Raw genomic sequence first — 20812 nt, 5'->3', positions numbered from 1 at the left:
GTTCAACAACATTTTTGGATAAAAGTCTTTCCACATTTACAACAATGTAGTGCCACAATTTCCATGTTGATTTGTGGAATCCAGAAATTAATTCAGGACTGACCTAAAGATATTGAGAATAGTATCTAGTGTTCATATCACTATTAATCAAACAAAATCAAGGATGCAGTGGAGCATACCATTGCACAGAATGACTGACGAACTGGTGTTTACACATTGTCTGTTTACCCAGAACTGTTAATGCTACCACCAAGCACAATTTAATTGGAACTCCAGTCAAAACCTCTATATATTGACTAATTTATAGACCAAACATCCTGGCTCTTGTTTCACAGACAACTGAGCTCCAGTTTTCATTTTTACATTTGGTCAAGAAAGTTTCTATTTTTAGAATGCATTTACCCTGTCTGTCTACTCTTTTTAAAAAAAAACCCCAGCAAAATCCATCTTTTATATTGCAGTATTTACAAGCTGTTGGAATGCTGCAGTTTTAAAAGGCTCTGAGTATTTGTTCCACTTGGAAGGATAACTACTATAGGGCGAGTTACTCAGTACAGCACAGGCTCTTTGATTATCCCATAGCATACTTGTTGAATTTCTACCTCTTGAGGGGGAGGGGGGGTGATATTTTAAATCACTGCATCATGTCCATGTGGAGATGTGAAGTTTTATGTTGGGATTGGAGCAACTGTGACAACAAATGAGGCCACAGGAATAATAGGGATTAGCATTCATTTTGTTTGTTTTAACACTGATTCAAAGGCATTGGCCATTTTCTAACTCCATATTGGCTTAAGTACTTGGCAGTTCTTATTCAGCACTGGGTAACAAAAATAGAGTTTGGATCAGCTTCCACCAGTAAGGTCCTTCCTATTATTCCGATAGTGTACTCTTTCACTGAATTATTACTGAAGACTTGTACATCCAATATACCTGAAATTTTGGTGTGTGTGTGGAGGGAGGTCCTAGCTGGCAGAATTTGAACAAGAAACCTGATGATGTCGATCAAAATAGTGAGTAGTACTTTTCCTTGCAGTACTCCTACCTGCAACAACCCCACCCACCCATCCCCTACATAACACAGTTGTACTTTTAGAAACAAAATGTGCTCTATCATGAGATTCCGTTCCACCTTCAATGACAGGGCCTTTGACCATTATGGCCCTATACTTTGGAACTTTCCCCATAAATGTCTATGCCCTGCTACCCCCTTTTTTCTTCAAAAGCCTCCTCAAGCCTATCTCTTTGACCATGTCTTCAGTCATCTGCACTAACTCTTCTGCTACTGCACAAGGTTTGTCTGTCCTTCTCTGTAAATTGACTTAGGCCCTTTAATATGTTAAAGGCAATATATAAATGCATGTTATGATTGTTGAATGACCAATTTTGAGATTTGGTTCATATCAAGCCAGGAAAACAACAATTCAAAAGGTCTGACGAAGGGTCATCGACCTGAAACTCTGTTTCTCTCCACAGATGCTGCCTGACCGTCTGAGTATTTCCAGCATTTTCTGCTTTTTATTTCAGATTTCCAGCATCTGCAGTATTTTGCTTTTGAACAATTCAAAAGGTTTTTGTCCCCCTTTTCTCGCCACTTCTTATTTCCTGTATGTAATGACTGCTGGCTGCCTTAAATATAGAAAATTCCCAAAATGGAAAATTTGAATAATTTAATGTTTTTTTAATTTAGTAGTTAAGACTCTTAATACTTACTATTTAAACAGTTCATATTTTTACAAATTATATTAAATCAGCATTTCATGCACTTTACAGGTTGGATGTAATTGGCAAACTTACTGTCCATAATTCATGTGCCTTAATCCCACTTAATGGCCAGTAACAACACTGTATCAAAATCATTTTAAGTTTCTAGGCGATGGAATAAACAGAACATCATGTTGATGGTGGGTTTCAGTTATTTCACTGCCGGAAGCTTGCGTGAATTAAGAGTCTTTCATACGTGTGAAGGAACTGCCATAAGTCAGTCACCCAAAGAGGAAGCCCTCTTTCTAATTATATTAGTTGGGTAACAACTGATTTGATAAAATTTGATTTTGAACACTACTGCATCACTTCAAATGTATTCTAAAATTTGAATTATAATTTTCCCCTATGAGCTTAGTAAACTTCAGTTAAGAATTAAAATCGTGTCTTCATTCTAAGAATATTGAATATTGCCACCAAGCAAATCCTTTTTGATTAGATGTTTATCGGGTGTCTCGGGTGCAGTTGGTAAAAACATTGCGGAACTGAGCCAGACCTTGAATTGCCTGCCTGTGCTAAATTTTGGCTGGTGTGGCTGTAAGAGCTATAAAATGGCACTCGGCTCTACTGGGCTCGGGAGGAGAAAATCAAACAGGATTCCTACTCCCGCTTTGTTATTCATGGGCCCCTGCTGAAGTGTACTTGTATGTGAATGTCAGGTGAGCACAAGATTAGGCACGGCTGTGATCCCTTACTGTGAAATATCCTCGAAGCACTTACTGTCTGGCTTACACAAAGAATAATGGCCATCTGGGCAAGTTACTGAAGGTCAACAGTTGCGAGCAGAATAGGATGATCACATGTCTGGTCTGTGGGAGAATCGCCAGAAATTAACATATTTTACAAATGGGCAGAAAAAGGTTTGTTTTTCAGGAAGCTAGAACCTTGGGGGACACACTGAAAAGAATGCAGAAGTTTGCTATGCTTATACAAGGCTTGAAGTGAAACAGTTTGAATACTGTTTTTAATTGTGTTCCTAATAAATAAGTAAATTGCTCCACATCTATGCCGCAGGTTCAGACTGCTTTACTATTAATGGTTAAAGTGATCCAGAAGGTTCAGGGATGATGGTTGGTTCTTAAGAAAAAGCAGGATTTTCTCTCTCTTGGTGCTCCTTCCTAACTTTCTTTGACATTTGGCTTTTGCTGCTTTTTCCTGTTTTCTATTAGTCTTGCTTTATCAAACTTCCCCATGCTGCAGGTAGTAACAGAGGCTGCTGTTTTCAGTAATGCTGTGTAGCACTCAAAATATTGGCCCTGAATTTCCGATCAGAGACTTCCTGCGGGTGGATGCCTCCGATCGGAAAAAAAATCTACAAACTTACCTGCTGGTTCCATAGATCCTGAGGCTTGTGATCCTGGGCCTCTCCCCTTCGAAATGTGCAGAGGCCCAGGTATCCCAGTGGCGAATGCAGAGATCTTGGAGGGTTGTAGGACTGGAGGAGGTTACAGAAATAGGGAGGGGCGAGGCCATGCAGGGATTTTAAAATCGAGGTGTTAAGTGTTGTGAAGTGTAACATTAAGAAAAAAAGACATAAGGGAAGTGAGAAAAATAAAGCAATAGGTGGTAAGAGGGGAAAAGAACCCAACAGAAACTGTTGAAAAGGAGAAGTAAGAAAGAGAAACAGTTCAAAGAAATAGTAACAAAATAGCACCGTTAGCCTGGAAGAAAAATAGTAGTGCCAAAACAAATGGGACGGAACAGGGTCCTTCCATTCATGTTCCCACATTTCTCCCTAGAGGAATTGGCTAGCAATTCATTCTGGGATATTTTCAAGGGGTAACTGCCAACTTATTATTTATGTGGACGTACTCGCCAATATATCCAAGTCTAGAAGGATCAAGAACCAATGATACACAAGCAAAATTGGGAAAAACAGTCTGGTATTGCACACGCGCAACCGATTGTGTGTACCAAAACGGTCTTCAGGCTCCCCAAACAGGGGCGCATGTGCAGAAGGGCGGATGGATCTTGCAAATAATCACTCCGATCTTTTTAACATGGTTTGAAAGTTGCTCTTTTTAAAAATATATATAAAAGGTAAAGTTTATTACTGATATTTATTTGCAGTTTTTGGATAAAATTGCAATTTTTATTCATCGAAGACATGCATAGTCGGTGTATTTGTGGCTTGGGCTGTTACCATTCGCGATATTCAAACTTGTGCTTCATTTATTAATAGAGAGATTTTATGGACTTCAACTTCATTCTCGATCTCTATCCACCATCCGGTTTTGGACTTGGTGCAACGTGTCATATTACCGCTGACCAATGCCCTAACATGAGAGAGAAGGTTCAAGAGAGAGGGGGAAAGAATAAAAAAAGTAAAAGATTTCAAGCAATGTACTTATTTGCTGCAATATCATATCATTTTATAGCAAATTTGCATGATTTTATTCAAATAATTGCTTGTTGAAATGTGAAACTGGCCAGCCACGCTCCTTTTGGCATGTTAGCACCACTTAATCATGAGTGTGGCAAGAGTAATGAAAGCTGCTTTTTAAACAATAGACTTCAGGTGTAAAAATAGACCAACACCGAAGTCACAATCCTTCTAGTTCTCTATGTTCACATGTTGCCAAATGAAAACATTAGCCAAGAGTCATTTTTTTCAATGCCCAAAGCTTTCATTTCCCTGCTGAAAAATGATGGGATAAAGCAAAATAATTCCTTTTATTAAGCAGTTTAGTGCAGCAGCAAAAATAAGCAAATGAGTACATATGTTAAGGCTAAATGATTCACTTGCGTTGTGGCTATCATGGTAAAAGAAGGTTGGTGTTTAGAAATCTGTTTCTGAACTTAAAACTGGACAATGTTGAGTTAAATTACCAGCATACTTTTTACTAATTAAAACAAACTCATGTCACCTACTTCAAATTTTGCATTTCTGCAAATTTAATATAAAGTCATATCTTAACCATGCCTTCAGTAATTTAAATGACCATGCTTTCGGTAATTTAAATGTCTGGTTGATGGGACTAATTTTTTTCTTTAACTATTTACTGTACAATTTTTACAGCAGAAGTCAAGAACTGAATTATAATTTTGTTCGATTCTGCATTGAGTTATGTAGGTTTCCCACCCAAACAGGAAAATCCAAACATAGCTGTCCCTTGCTTTAGGATAGAGTCACGTGATCTTCCTTATCCTTGACACTCGCAAGCAGCCATACTTAGTGCTTTTTCTTCCCCTCATTAGCAATTGTGCCATTGCTCTGTAGTTTTATTGGCCCAATTCAGTAGATTGACATTGCAACATATTTAGTAAACTCGGACATAATTTGTGTTAAGTATTTCAAAAGAAAACTTGCATTTATATAGCACAATTTGTGTGCTCATGATGTCCCGAACCCTTCCTAGCCAATGAATTACTGTTGATTTGTTGGCAGATATGCTCAATTAATGCACAGACAGTAATGAGATACATGACCAGTTAAACTGTTTTGGTGGTGTTGATTGAGGAATGAGTGCTGACCAGGACAGCAGGAGAACACTGCTCTTCTTTGAATAGTGATATGGGATATTTTGCATCCACCTGAATGGGCAAATAGGGCGTCAGTTTAATGCCTCATTGAAAAATTATCCTGACGATGCAGCACTCCCTTAGCACTGCATTGAAGTGACGGTCTAAATTATGTGCACAGGTCCTAAGGAAGGCTTTAAACTCTCAACATTCTAACTCACATGCAAGAGTTTTATCACTGATTTAAGATGGCACTGCAGTTGATGGTGTAGTATGCTGAAATTTGAGTTCTGAATTGTGCTGTTTCTTAGCTGTGTTCTCTTGTACTTCTCATTAAATCGCAACTTTCCCTCCTATAACAACAACAACAGCTTGTATTTATATAGCACCTTTAACGTAGTAAAACGTCCCAAGGCGCTTCACAGGAGTATTAAAAGACAAAACAAAATCTTCTGAGTTTTAGAGATGCATGACAGGAAAAACGTTCAAAAACCACTTGTTTGTTGAAGCTTAAATGCAGACCCACAGACTGCCAAATGAGTTTGGTTGAACCGTGAATGGTTTTCTATTTGCATTTAGTGGAAATGAGAAAGCTTGTACTGGGTGTTGAGGTATATGCTTGGAGCTTGGTCTCCATCTGAAGAAGCAAATTCCTCTTCGTGGACTTAAGGCAAAGCCTTCTGTTTAAAATCCCTGAGACATGTCTGTACTCCAAAAATCTAAGGGTGCAGCTATACTATGTGAAGGGAAGTGAGTATGAATTACTCCTAAGCTTAAATTGCAGACAGAAAAGTAAGCATTACAGCAACATCCTGCTGGGCTCCAGATCTCCAGGAGACTGGATTGTGCTGCAGCAAGGGATTTTCACTTCGAGTGTGGAATCACTAACTGGCTGGAGTTTTGATTTGTGGTCTCGAGTGCAAATATTTGTATCAGTGTTGTACTGATACTTGGCATTATTGCGCTGTATCAGTATGTAAAGTTAACCGTGTTGTGCCTTCCATTATGGACTTCTTAATTCTGTAAACCCGCAGTGTTGAGAAAAGTACTTGTTTAGGAACAGGACTCATCAAACATGAATTCTGGTCTTCACCTCAACTAATTGTGGATTCTTCTAGTTTAAATTATAGACTTGGGTTCCAGATAAAAGCCTGATCATGAGGTGTGTTTTTTCCCATCTTTTTTTTCTCCTTTACCCCTCTTTTAAAAGTGGTGAGCATGCTAAGGTTCAGCTCAATTTCCACCAGCAGCCCTCCAGTTCTTTCTCAAGTTGCTATTCATACAAGCTTGGACGGTATCCACAGTATTTGACCACAAATACAGACATCGACAACAGCATCTTGCATTTATATAGTACTCCCCATGTTGAAAAAACATCTGAACACTTTACGGAGAGAAAACAATGGGCATCACAATTCACTGGCATCCACATGTGCATGCTTCCATTGGGGATTATTGGATGGTGAGTTATAATATTGGGCAGGGGCACTAATTGTTTTAGCTTCCCATTGCCACCCTGGCTGAGATCAAGTAGCTCACAGACCAGGGATTGAATTTGGATCCTTCCTGGTTATAATTGCTCACTGTGCAGTGTATTCACTATTGAGCCACGAGGGGATCTATGGGATGGTTGTATTAGACAGAAACAATAAGTTCACACTGGTCAGTTTAACCTTGATTATATGGATTTTTATTTTGGGTGGGGGGGGGGGGGGCTTCTTTTGTTCCCACAATCCAGGAATAGTGACCATTATTTGGTAACTTCAGTTGACCAAGCACCAGAATTGTTGCTATATATGGCTTGAAATATACTTTTTAAACAAAACTTATAGGAGAAAAAAAGGGTAACTTAATCCACCCAGATTTCTTTTCATCTCGATCCTGACCTGATCTGACTCTTCAGAAAATTTTCCACCTAAGCCACTATCTCTGTGCTCTTGTGTAAATGCTTTCTGAATGAATTAAACATCTGCTGCACTAGGTGGCAGTCTATTTCATAGGTCAGTGAATGTGAAGAGGTTGGCGTTCCAGTTTAGCTCGGTAGTTCTCAAACTTGCACTTGCGCCCCACAATCTCCAGCTTAATCGAGCTGGATCCCACCAAGAAAAATGAATCGTTTTTTGAGCCTCTCTAACTATGGATCCAGTAAGTGCAAAAATAACTGCAAAGCTTTTATTGCTGTCAACCTCGCCTTCCTCATTCACATCAATTTCTTCTTTGCTTTGTCCACTTGTATCTCTTTATAATGGAGCATGCCCCACGGTTTGAGAACACCTGATTTATCTTAACTGCTTTTTTATCTTGTTCATATTGTGCTATCTAGTCTGCTACTTTGGTGGTTTTTGCATAACATATCCCTGAACCTTATCAATGCCTTTTTTTAAAGCACGAGCCATGACTTTTCTTCTTCTCCTTATTCTCTTTTCCCCTCCCCCCAGCCCCCAAACCCTTGCTCTGTGTTTTTGTGTGACATTTCAATGATTCATTCTTGCTCTTTTTCTTTCTGATATGTAGTCTGTGGTACAGGTTTCTTCAAGGAAACTGGCCACCTCTCAATTGTATGTATTAGTGAGATTGCAATCTTTCAAAATTTCAGGAAGGATTGAATTTACAGTTTTGCTCTGTTTGCATAATGTTTCTCATTGTATATCTTTTTTATACTGTATGTGGCCTCTTTCTATTTGTTGGCTTAAAATGTTCTAATCCCAGTTGTATTAAGGGCCTCAGCAGCAGACCTTTTGAAAGGCAATTTCTCATTTCTGCCACATACTACATAACAAACATTGTCTACAGTTAATTTCTCCTTTTTCTGCTTGGCTTATTGATTCTTTCAAAAAATTCATTTTTCTCCACTCCCAACACTCATGAAAATTTAAATTGTGAAATGCTGAATTCTCTTGCAGCTCGTTCCTGTTGGTTTTTATTTTGTGCTTGCACCATGCCAGTTGTAAACTATTGCACAATTGCCTGGAATGCAGTATGTCACAATGCATTTCATTACCTTCCATCTGTGGAGAGGACATTCGGAGCGACAGTTCATCCAAATAAAATTCATTACAATTCAACATTTTATGCGCGCAATTAAAAAAAAAAAAAAGTGACATCTAAAATAATGGCAGCCACCAGGTCTTGTATGTTATATGATGCTGTATGTAACTATTCAGCACTGTATACAGTAATTTTATCTTTTGTGCATTCATACGACTCTTATTATTTATCTAATAGTAGCCAGAGAATCAGCTGCTATGGGCTCTCTTCCTGCTCCCATACCGTTAACTCTGGTGACCCCCCCCAGGGATCTATCCTTGGTCCCCTCCTATTTCTCATCTACATGCTGCCCCTTGGTGACATCATCCGAAAACAGCGTCAGTTTTCACATGTTGCTGATGACACCCAGCTCTACCTCGCCACCACTTCTCTCAACCCCTCCACGGTCTCTAAATTGTCAGACTGCTTGTCCGACATCCAGTACTGGATGAGCAGAAATTTCCTCCAACTCAATATTGGGAAGACCGAAGCCATTGTCTTCGGTCCCCGCCACAAACTCCATTCTCATAGTCATAGAGTTTTACAGCACAGAAAGAGGCCCTTCGGCCCATTGTGTCTGCGCCGCCCATCCATCCCTGTCCAGTCTAATCCCATTTTCCAGCATTTGGTCCATAGCCTTGTATGCAATGGCATTTCAAGTGCTCATCCAAATGCTTCTTGAATGTTGTGAGGGTTCCTGCCTCTACCACCCTTTCAGGCAGTGAGTTCCAGATTCCAACCACCCTCTGGGTGAAGAAGTTCCTCCTCAAATCCCCTCTAAATCTCCTGCCCCTTACCCTGAATCTATGCCCCCTTGTTATTGACCCCCCTACTAAGGGGAAAAGTTCCTCTTTATCTACCCTATCTATGCCCCTCATCATTTTGTACACCTCAATCAGGTCCCCCCTCAGCCTTCTTTGCTCCAAGGAAAACAACCCCAGCCTGTCCAGCCTCTCTTCATAGCTGAGGCGCTCCATCCCAGGTAACATCCTGGTGAATCTTCTCTGCACCCTCTCCAAAGCAATCACATCCTTCCCATAGTGAGGCGACCAGAACTGCACACAGTACTCCAGCTGTGGCCTCACCAGCGTTTTGTACAGCTCCATCATAACCTCCCTGCTCTTGCCTTCATTAGCCGAGGCATAGAATATAAGTATCCCATATGCCTTTTTAACCACCTTATCTACCTGTTCCGCTGCCTTCAGGGATCTATGTACATGTACACCAAGGTCCCTCTGACCCTCTGTACTTCCTAGGGTCCTACCACTCATTGTGTATTCCCTTGCCTTATTTGTCCGTCCAAAATGCATCACCTTGCACTTTTCAGGGTTAAATTCCATTTGCCACTTTTCCGCCCATCTGACCAACCCGTTTATATCGTCCTGTAGCCTGAGGCTTTCCTCCTCGCAATTTACCACCCCACCAATTTTCGTGTCATCTGCGAACTTACTGATCATACCTTTTACGTTCTCATCCAAATCATTTATGTAGATCACAAACAACAAGGGACCCAGCACCGATCCCTGAGGTACCCCACTGGACACAGGCTTCCAGTCACAAAAGCAACCTTCGACCATCACCCTCTGCCTCCTGCCACTCAGCCAGTTTAGGATCCAACGCGCCAAGGCACCCTGGATCCCATGGGCTCTTACCTTCTTGACCAGTCTCCTATGCGGGACTTTGTCAAAAGCTTTACTGAAGTCCATGTAAACCACATCCACAGCATTTCCCTCATCCACCCCCCTAGTCACCCCCTCGAAAAATTCAATCAGATTTGTCAGACATGATTTACCCTTGACAAAGCCATGCTGACTATCCCCGATTAATCCTTGCCTCTCCAAGTGGAGACTAATTTTGTCCCTCAGAATTTTTTCCAATAATTTCCCTACCACAGATGTTAGGCTCACTGGCCTGTAATTCCCTGGTTTATCCCTGCTACCCTTCTTGAATAATGGTACTACGTTAGCTGTTCTCCAGTCCTCTGGTACATCCCCTGTGGCCAGAGAGGTTCTGAAAATTTGTGTCAGAGCCCCTGCAATCTCCTCCTTTGCCTCCCACAGCAGCCTGGGATACATCTCGTCCGGGCCTGGGGATTTATCCACTTTTTGGCCTGCTAAAACCGCTAGCACCTCCTCCCTCTCGATGCTAATATGTTCAAGTATGTCACAGTCCCCTTGCCCGATTTCTATGTCTGCATCGTCTTTCTCCATAGTGAACACAGATGCAAAAAATTCATTTAAAACCCCGCCTACCTCATCTGGCTCTACACACAGATTGCCACTTTGGTCCCTAATGGGCCCTACCCTTTCCCTGGTTATCCTCTTGCCCTTAATATACTTATAAAACATCTTAGGATTTTCCTTTATTTTGCTCGCCAGTGTTATTTCATGGCCCCTCCTCGCCCTCCTAATTTCTTTTTTAAGTACGCCCCTGCACTTTTTATACTCCTCTAGGGCTTCTTCCGTCTTTAGTCTTTTGTAACTGCCAAAAGCCCCCCTTTTATTCCTAATGCATTTTTGTATATCCCTTGTCATCCAAGGTTCCCTTTGCTTGTTGGTCCCACCCTTGACCTTTACAGGAACATGTTGGCGTTGTACTCTCTCTATTTCCCTTCTGAAAGTCTCCCACTGTTTTGATGTTGATTTTCCTATAAGTAGCTGCTCCCAGTCCACTTTGGCCAGATCCTGCCTTATCATATTAAAATCGGCCTTCCCCCAATTTAGAACCCTTATTTCCGGGCCGTCTTTGTCCTTTTCCATGACCACCTTAAATCTCACCGAATTATGGTCACTGTCGCCAAAATGCTCTCCTACTGACACTTCCACCACTTGCCCGGCTACATTCCCTAGAATTAGGTCCAGTACCGCCCCCTCTCTTGTAGGACTTTCTACATGTTGGCTCAAAAAGCTCTCCTGGATGCACTTTAAGAATTCTGCACCCTCTAAGCCTTTCACACTCTGACTATCCCAATTTATATTGGGGAAGTTGAAATCCCCCACTATTATTACCCTATTATTTTCGCACTTTTCTGAGATTTGCCTACATATCTGTTCCTCTATCTCCCCCTGACTGTTTGGGGGCCTATAGTACACTCCCAGCAAAGTGCTTGCCCCCTTTTTGTTTTTAAGTTCCACCCATATGGCCTCTTTAGAGGAACCCGCTAATATATCATCCCTCCTTACAGCAGTAATTGACTCCTTAATTAATATTGCAACACCCCCTCCCCTTTTACACCCCCCTCTGTCTCGCCTGAAGATTCTATACCCCGGAATATTGAGCTGCCAGTCCTGACCCTCCCTCAACCATGTCCCCGTGATAGCAACAATATCGTACTCCCATGTGTTCAACAACAACTTCAGTTCATCCACCTTATTTGCAAGACTCCTTGCATTAAAATAAATGCCTTCCAGCCCTGCCATATTCTCTTTTGCCTTCACATATTTGCTCTGCCTTCCCAGCTGACTTGTTTTTCCCTCTGTATTTGGCTGTAAATCACCCCCTACTATAGCTCCACTCTGTACCCCATCCCCCTGCCAAGTTAGTTTAAACCCCCCCCAGCAGTGCTAGCAAACCTCCCCGCAAGGATATTGGTTCCCCTCTGGTTCAGGTGTAAACCGTCCGACTTGTACAAGTCCCACCTTTTCCAGAAGCAGACCCAGTGATCCAGGAAACTAAAGCCCTCCCTCCTGCACCATCCCTTTAGCCACGCATTCATCTGTTCTATCTTCCTATTCCTATACTCACTAGCACGTGGCACCGGGAGTAATCCAGAGATTACAACCCTTGGGGTCCTGCTCTTTAATCTTCTACCTAGCTCCCTAAATTCTTGCTGCAGGACCTCATCCCTCTTTTTACCTATGTCGTTGGTACCAATGTGGACCACGACCACTGGCTGTTCACCCTCCCCCTCCAGAATGCCCTGCAGCCGCTCAGTGACATCCTTGACCCTGGCACCAGGGAGGCAACAAACCATCCTGGATTCACGTCTACGGCCACAGAAACGCCTATCTGTTTCCCTTACTATAGAATCCCCTACCACTATTGCTCTCCCACTCTTTTTTCCCCCCTTCCTGGGCAGCAGGAGCACCCCCAGTGCCAGGAAGTTGGCTGCTGCTGCCTTCCCTTGGTGAGTCATCCCCCTCAACAGTATCCAAAGCGGTATACTTGTTTGAAAGGGGGATGTCCGCAGGGGTTCCCTGCACTACCTGCCTGCCTTTGTTGCTCCGCCTGATGGTCACCCCCTGTGCTGCCCTACCCTGAGGCGTGAACAACTCGCTAAACGTGCTATCCACGAGCCTCTCAGCATCGCGCATGCTCCAAAATTCATCCACCCGCAGCTCGAGCGCCACAATGCGGTCTACAAGTAGCTGCAGCTGGATGCATTTCCTGCACACATGGTCGTCAGGGACACTGGCAGCATCCCTGACTTCCCACATGGAGCAAGAGGAGCAGAACACGGGTCTGAGCTCTCCTGCCATGACTTACTCCTTTAATTAATTAAAAAATTTATTCAATACCCCAGTTACAGGTATACTCTAGGGCGCTTTATTTACCAACTGTCCCCACTACACCACAGAAATTTAACACCATAGAATTCAAGCTTGTATTGAAAAGAGAGAAATACTCACCAACCAATCACTTACCTGCTCCCTGGTGACGTCACACTTGGATTACTTTTTACCTCTCTCCTGGAACCTGGATTGGTCGGGCCTCGGTGCCTCTGGCTGCTCCCTCTTATACTCAGCCGCCTCGGGCTGCCCCCGTGCAGGTCCGCTGCTTCTCCGGTCTTGGGGCTGTGGGCCTCGGTGCCTCTGACTGCTCCCTCTCAAGCCTTTAAGCTCTCCCGCCTCGGGCTGCTCCCGCGCAGGTCCGCTGCTTCTCCGGTCTCGGGGCTGTGGGCCTCTAGCCACCGACTCCATCCCTCTCCCTGGCAACTGTCTGAGGCTGAATCAGACTGTTCGCAACCTTGGTGTCATAGATGAGCTTCTGACCACATATCCGCACCATCACTAAGACCGCCTATTTCCACCTGCAGAACATCGCCTGACTCTGTCCCTGCCTCAGATCATCTGTTGCTGAAACCTTCATCTCATCCATGCCTTTGTTACCTCTAGCCTTGACTATTCCAACGCACTCCTGGCTGGCCTCCCACCTTCTACCCTCTGTAAAATTGAGGTCATCCAAAATTCTGCTGTCCGTTTCTTAGCTCACGCTCAAGTCTCGTTCACTCATCACCCCTGTACTCACTGACTTACATTGGCTCCGATTAAGCAATGCCTCGATTTTAAAATTCTCATCCTTGTTTTTAAATCCCACCATGCCCCCCCGCCCCCACCACCTATCTCTGTAATCTCCTCCAACCTGTAACCTTCCGAGATATCTGCCCCACTCTAATCCTGGCCCCTTGAGCGTCCCTGATTTCAGTTGTTGCACCATTGGTGGCCGTGCCTTCAGCTGCCAAGGCCCTAAGCTTGATTCCCTCACTAAACCTCCAAACCTCGCCACCCCTCTTTCCTCCTTTACGATGCTCCTCAAAACCTACCCCTCTGCCCAAGCTCTGCCCTAGTATCTCCTCATGTGGCTTGGTGTTAAATCTTGTTTTATAATGCTCCTGTGTAGCACCTTGGGACATTTTACCACATTAAAGGCGCTATATAAATACAAATTGTTGTTGTAGTACAACTGTAACATTGGTGCAGAGCAGTTTTGCTTCTCATCAACTCTACAGTTATAGTGTAAATCTAGCCTGCAATTTGAGATTGGACCCAATACACCGGAGCAAAGCAGTGCGAGACTTCTTGCGAAAGCAAATCTCCTTTGCTACAGTCAGTTTGGTTGTTAACATATTTACATTGTACAAGTTCACTGTGGGTGCAAAGCTGAAACTACTTGATGCTGACATCAAACTCGCAGTATAAATTCAGCCTTAATCATAGAATCTTACAGCATAGAAATAGTCCATTCGGACTAACGTGCCCATGTCAGCTCTTTCCCCATAGCCCTGAAAATTTTTATTTTCAAATTTTTATCCAATTCCCTTAAAGTTACTATTGAATCTGCTTCTGCCACCTTTTCAGGTAGTGCATTCCAGATCATCATAACTCACTGCGTAAAAGGAATTCTCCTAATTTTCCCTCTGGTTCTTTTGCCAATTGTCTTAAATCTGTGTCATTTGGTTATCGACCATCCTGCCAGTGGAAACAGTTTCTCCCCATCTACTCTATCAAAACCCTTCATGATTATTAACACCTCTATTAAATCTCCCCTTAACCGTCTCTGCTCCACGAGAACAATCTCAGGCTCTCTAATCTGACCACATAACTCTAAGTCACAATACTGCAAGTACAAATTAATTTTGTGTGTGTTTATACACTGATGAAAATCACCATGCTTTGTTTGTTCTATGGGCATGTGGCTCCTGTTATGTATGCTACAAAATAATAGAAAATGCATGTAACGGTTGTATTTTTTCACAAAAATCATATTTGGAAGTTCATAAAGTTTAAATATATGCCAATAAAAATGCTAAATCATTTGATCGCAAGTCTCCATGTAACCCTGCATTTTGAATATTGTCACTTCAGTATTATTGTCAATTTCTTTGAAAAGTCAAAATTCTTTTCAGTAGATTCCCAATTTACATTTGAATGCATGTTGACATTTTTCGATTTCTCACATCATTTAATATAAAGTGCTCATCACAGGGTACTTTATCCAACAACCTACCTTGTGAGAGTTGATGAAAATAACTCAACCAAGAAAAATAAGTGACCAGGGCAGCACGGTGGCATAGTGGTTAGCACTGTTGCCTCACAGCACAGCACCAGAGACCCGGGTTCAAATCCGGCCTCGGGCGACTGTCTGTGTGGAGTTTGCACATTCTCCCCATGTTTGCGTGGGTTTTCTCCGGGTGCTCCGGTTTCCTCCCACAGTCCAAAGATGTGCGGGTTAGGTTGATTGGCTATGATAAATTGACCCTTAGTGTTAGGGGGATTAAATACGTGGGGTTACAGGGATAGGGTGGGATATGTGTTGGTGTAGGGGTTACGGGGATCGGGTGGGATATGTGTCGGTGCAGGCTCGATGGGCCGAAATGGCCTCTATCTGCACTGTGGGGTTTCTGTGATTCTGTGAACTGTGGGACTTTACTGATGAGGTATTCTGTTTGCTTGTTATTTGCTTGACCTTTCCATTAAGGTTTGGAAAATTTACTTGAATTTCAAACCATTCATACAGTTTTACACCAAACCAGCAGAGGTGATCAAAGCTACACCAAAACAAAATATTATGGTCAATACAAATGTCAGAAACAACTACTTACAAAGAAGTGTAATGAGTAGCCGTTGAGCTCTAACAAATAAATGAGAATGCAAGTTGCTCCCTGCTTTTACAGTAGGGCTGGGGTGGGTGTTCTCCTTAGAAATGCAAAGCTCCACTATTGGAGGTCCACAGACAAAAGTGCATGGGACCAGCACCCCACATTGACATCACTAAAAGCAGTTTGCTTATCTAACAGCAGAATGGATAAGGGAGCCAGCTTGTTTACACTGTTGCGTGCAGCTAACAGACGGCATGAAGGTCTTCTTCAATCAGCTGTTTTTGTGTTTACACACACTTCCTGTCAACGTTTTGCATGATAAATTCTTAAATATGCATTAATATTAGAAACTGCCTATCTAAGCTTATCGCACTGTAATTACACCTTCATGCTAGTAGAGGCGCTACCGCACCATTACTGTCAAAGGTATAATTATAGTATGATCAGTTTACATTGGCGGTTTGTTTTACAAATGCGAACAAAAAAAATTATAATAGAAATATAGACATAAGGACAGAATGTATAACTCTAAAATGGCAACTAAATCATGTTTACACCCCCTAGTTCAATTATCACCAGTCCTCTATCTTTGCTTCAACTGAGAAGCCTTGGCACTCCGTGTGCAATGCCACGGAAAATGGACTAGCTAGGTTAGTGTTAAGATGGCTAATCGACCCAAGTCAGTTGATGTTGGTCTCAGAAGCCTGCAAGTGGTTTGTTTAACAGGTTTTTGTTCCCTTTTTAATACAGACATCAACAGTTGAAATGTGTGTTTGTGATTTTACCTCTTCTGCTTTCTGACACGAATTCAGCACCATAACTTTTAATATGACGTTTCAGGGTCATGTATGTGGAGAAGCTTATGGTTTTTAAAATTTGTTTTGCCAAGCAGCAGTTCTACTTAATTTTTTTTATACTTTGCATTTTCATTTTTTCTCCAATTTTTTTTTTTAACCTTTGAATGGATTGGTTCCTTGTTAACCAAACTGCTGTGTGGGCGCGGCATTCTGTGATGCCTCAAGTGCCTAGGATTCACGTGAACCTCAACAGCGAATGTTGGCAGGCATTGCAGCTAAACCCAATTCTGTTTTCATCCAACATATATTCCTCCAGGAGGGATCACTAAGTACTGATCAGAAGTGGGCAACTTTTCGATTTTTTTCCCCTTGCCATAACCCAAGAGTGCTGAGGCAAATTGCAGCTCCCCTGCCACTGCAGAAAACTCACTGTAGGCTGAGAATCGAACGTGGGATGCCCTGGTTAGTGTGGCTCACCTGCTTAATGGGCAAATTTACTGAGTCATCGGGTGAGCATTTCCACATTCTGTCACCCAAGCTTTTCTAAAGGGATATTTGATTTATTTTTCTCTGCAGCCATCTGTCCTACTGTCAGTTGATGTGACTTTGACTAAATAGCCCAGTAGTCTCTCTCTATTTTGCCCCAGCACCAACTAGGCTTCATTAAATGGCCAAATGAAGAACTGTTGCAAGTCTTTCAAGAGGAGCAAGTCAGTTGAAGTACCAGAGATAGGAAGGGGCAATGCTATAAAGGGATTTAAACATGAGGATTTTAAATTTGAGGCGTTGGAGGTCTGGTGGCCAGTGTAGATCAGTGAGGACAGAGGTGATGACTGAATTGGTCTTGGTACTGGATAGAATATGGGAATAGAACTTTGGATGAGCTGAAGTTTACGAAGGGTGACAAGAGGGATGCCAACTAGGAGGGCATTGAATATTCATGTCTGGAGGTGACAAAAGCATAGATGAGAATATCATGAGCAGATGGGTGGAAGTAGGAGCGAAGCCAGGAATGTTACCAAGGTGAATGTAGGAGGTCCTTGTGCTAGAGAAGATATGGGGTTGGAAGCTCAACTCGGGTTGAATAGGGTGCTGAGGTAGCAAACAGTTTTGTTCAGCCTGAGACAATGAATGAGGAGGGGTGGAATCAGTAGAAAGGGTACAGAAATTGTGGTGGGGGCCAAAGATGATGGCTTAAGTCTTCCCAGTGTTTAACTGGAGGAAATTGCAGCTCATCCAAGACTGGATATTGGGCAAGAAGTCTGATGAGGCAGTGGAGGGATCGAGAGAGGTGCTGAAAAGGTAGACCTGGGTGTTATCAGCATTTATGTGGAAGTTGACCTAATATTTGTGGATGTTGTCGCCACCAGCAGCATGTAGATGAGGAGGAGGTGAAACCAAGGACAGATCCTTGGGCGACTGCAGAGGTAACAGTATGGGAAAGGGAAGAGAAGCCATTGCTGGGGATAATTTGGCCGCGATCGGATAGGTAAGAGTGGAACCAAGCGAGGGCAATCCAACTGAGCTGGATAGTAGAGGAGAGGTGTTGGAGGCGAATTTGTGGTCAACCTTGTCGAAGGCTGTATGCTTCATAATTTCTTAAAAATGAGGGAGACAGAAAAACATTTATATAAAGTTGCTCTTTGTCTAAACAAGCATTTCAGCTGTCAAAACACGTACCTGTTTCTCGCATATATATTACACACGGTGGGGGTGGGGGGGCGAGGTGGCGTGAGATGCAGGAAACTGCATTATTAGATCTGGAGCATTAGAAAAATCAGACATTGGCCTTTTTAAGAAGTTTGCATCATTGATCAACTAGTTAGATTTTTTTTAAAGCGCTTGGTTGTAGCATGTTCCTGTTGTCATCCAGTGTCTGCACATATCACTTCTAGCAAATGTTGCTCAATAGTGATGACGTGGGACTCCTATCCACTTTTTTCTTCCCTCCCTAACACAGGGTTGCTAAAGCTAATTGTTAATGTCTCTCACTGCCACCCTGATTGAGATCAACAAACTCAGCACAGACCTGGGATCTTGGTAATGGGTATGGTAGCATAGTGATTATGTTGTTGGATTAATAATCCATGGAATGAGAGTTCAAATCCCATCTTGGCAGTTTAAGAATTTGAATTCACTTTATAATTAAAAAAAAAAAAGCTGGAAATACAAAGTTGGCATCAATAAAAGTGACCAAGCAGCTGTTTGATTGTCGAAAACCCCAACTGTTTCACTAATGTCCTTTAGGGAAGGTTACCTGCCATCCTTACCCATTCTGGCTATATGTGACTCCAGTCCCAATCCAACATAGTTGACTCTTAATTGCCCTCTGAAGTGCCGAGCGAGCGACGCAGTTATATCAAACCGCTATCAAGGTTGGCAATAAATGCCAGCCGTGACAGTGATGCCCCCATCCAGAGAATGAATAAAATCTTCCTGGTTACTCACACGAGTCATTGGGGGAGCCAAAGGTTTTGTTTTGAAAATTACAAATGTAAATTTTTGACAGCAGATTTTATGTTGTCATGTCTCAGTATATGTCTACATATGTCTATCTTGGGCAGCTCAGCCATCAGATTTCAAGATGTCATGTTGTGAATCCTTCCTAGTTACTGGTACCTGTGACCACCGTTCCCTCTAAGCCGTGCGGCCACGTAGCGCTCTGCCGGTATCCCACAGCCAGGGACCAGCTTTTTCAATTATAAATTTTGTGTATGCGTGAAACTGAATGGCCGGGCAGCCCCTTAAAGGGGCTGTGCACCCCCTTAAAGGGGCTGTGCACCCCCTTAAAGGGGCTGCGCACCCCAAAAGTGTAAATCCTGCTCTAAACCCTCACTGCAACCACATTGTTCACTGGCAAATTGTCCTATTGACAAAAAGTCTAACTCTTCAAATGCCAAAAGAACCAGAATTTGTATTTTTTCTGGTTCTGTTTCTTTTGAGAAGAATGATACAAGTTCAAAGGAAGACCGTGGTTTAAGTAGAGAATGTTTTCAAAAGTGTTCCAGGAAAGATGAACTATTAGCAGCATTCCATATTGAATCATACAGCCAAGAATTTTTTTCATTTAGGTGCACAGGGTACGTGGAGATGGGCCAAGTAGTGTAGTTATACTTCCAACCTTAAAATTGCTTTTCTGTTTTCCTGATGTGCTGGTACATAAAGGCACTGCCTCGTGTTGCATTCCCAGTCTGTACTGAGATCCCAGCCAGGGCAACAGTTAATGGTGTTACAGTTGTCCCTAGTGGGGAAAAAGTTTAAGTAGGATATATCCACCGATGCCTCCTGGAAAGTTTGTGTCTATGGATGTCTGGCTTATCTAAGGTGCTCTTTTAATCCCCCTCGCTATGGCCAGTGTTCAATGTCTAACTTGAGTAAGGTACCGGAGGATAATTGGCATCTGTTGAATCATGCCCTGACAAAGACAACGTGCATCTGTGCAACATAGATCAACAAGGTAAACTAGCATCTGCAGAACATAGAACTATGGCTCAGGAGACTAAAAGAAGAAAATTGGCAAATATAAAATTTCGGGAAAAATTGCACTCTTGAATTACTTTAACATTTACATTTCATTTTGAGAGTTTAAATTTTGTTTCTTGATGTACTGATAATTCTTGGGTCCAAAACCTAGCTATGATATTGATACAAAATAATTGCTGTGGTAACATTGGCATATTCTGGAATGACTGACCATTTCCAATGCTTAATAGATTTTCAGATCAATTCGTTCAATTTAGTTCATGACCATACACCTGCACAAATGTTGACTCATGTTTCCTTGTTACTCAGATCCTTTCTCTCTCATCCATGCTGAGAAAGAAAGCCATAGCTGCTTTCATTCATACCAAGGGAAGTTGGGGTGGTGATTGTGAAGATGCATTTTATTTTCTGAACAATTGACAATTTTGCATTAATTTCAGGTAATTGTGGTAAAATTATATTCTACACCTGTAGATTCTGCAGGGTTCACTGTGGTGTCTTGACTTGGAATCTGTTTCTATAATGTCGAATATTTGAAAATTACAATAAGAGCGGTGAAGTCTACAAGATAGGCAACACTATCTGAGAATTATAATTCCCACTGCTTCTAAGCACATACCACAAAGGCTATTCCACGGTACACAAAGTTTAATTTCACAACACAGCATAAATATTGATCAAAATAAACATTACTGGCAAGCTTTGTATCAGCAAGAGACCAGATTATGGAATTTATCAAAATAATTGAAGGAACTGAAAGATCAACTTCTGAAAATTTATTATTATGGATATGTTGCTTGTTTAAAAAAATCAAGGGAACAGATGTCTTAACCATATGGGACAGTGCAGAATATTTTACAGACATAACAATAGAGAAAATAGAAAGGAAAAAATGGTTTGAGGTGACAGGCCATCGTTAATGACTTCACTGAAAAAGCAGTATTTCTTTATGCTTTCATTG

The 20812-nt window shown here is 42.2% G+C and overlaps 1 protein-coding gene across 1 annotated transcript in view; it reads left to right on the top strand.

Annotated features, from left to right (window-relative positions):
* Positions 1 to 4030: 4030 nt before the first annotated feature.
* The window catches only part of eif3hb (eukaryotic translation initiation factor 3, subunit H, b), a 90895-nt gene continuing 74113 nt past the window's right edge, over positions 4031 to 20812 (top strand). The window contains exon 1 of the mRNA XM_085993293.1: positions 4031 to 4088. Within this exon, the coding sequence (XP_085849419.1) occupies positions 4046 to 4088 (43 nt within the window). The 5' untranslated portion in view covers positions 4031 to 4045. The remainder of the gene's footprint in view (positions 4089 to 20812) is intronic.

The sequence above is a fragment of the Somniosus microcephalus genome, chromosome 7 (assembly GCF_052327205.1).
Source record: "Somniosus microcephalus isolate GS21.2 chromosome 7, FLI_Smic_1.0, whole genome shotgun sequence".
NCBI classification, from domain to species: Eukaryota; Metazoa; Chordata; class Chondrichthyes; order Squaliformes; family Somniosidae; genus Somniosus; species Somniosus microcephalus.
This window is presented reverse-complemented; position numbering and strand designations above follow the sequence as displayed.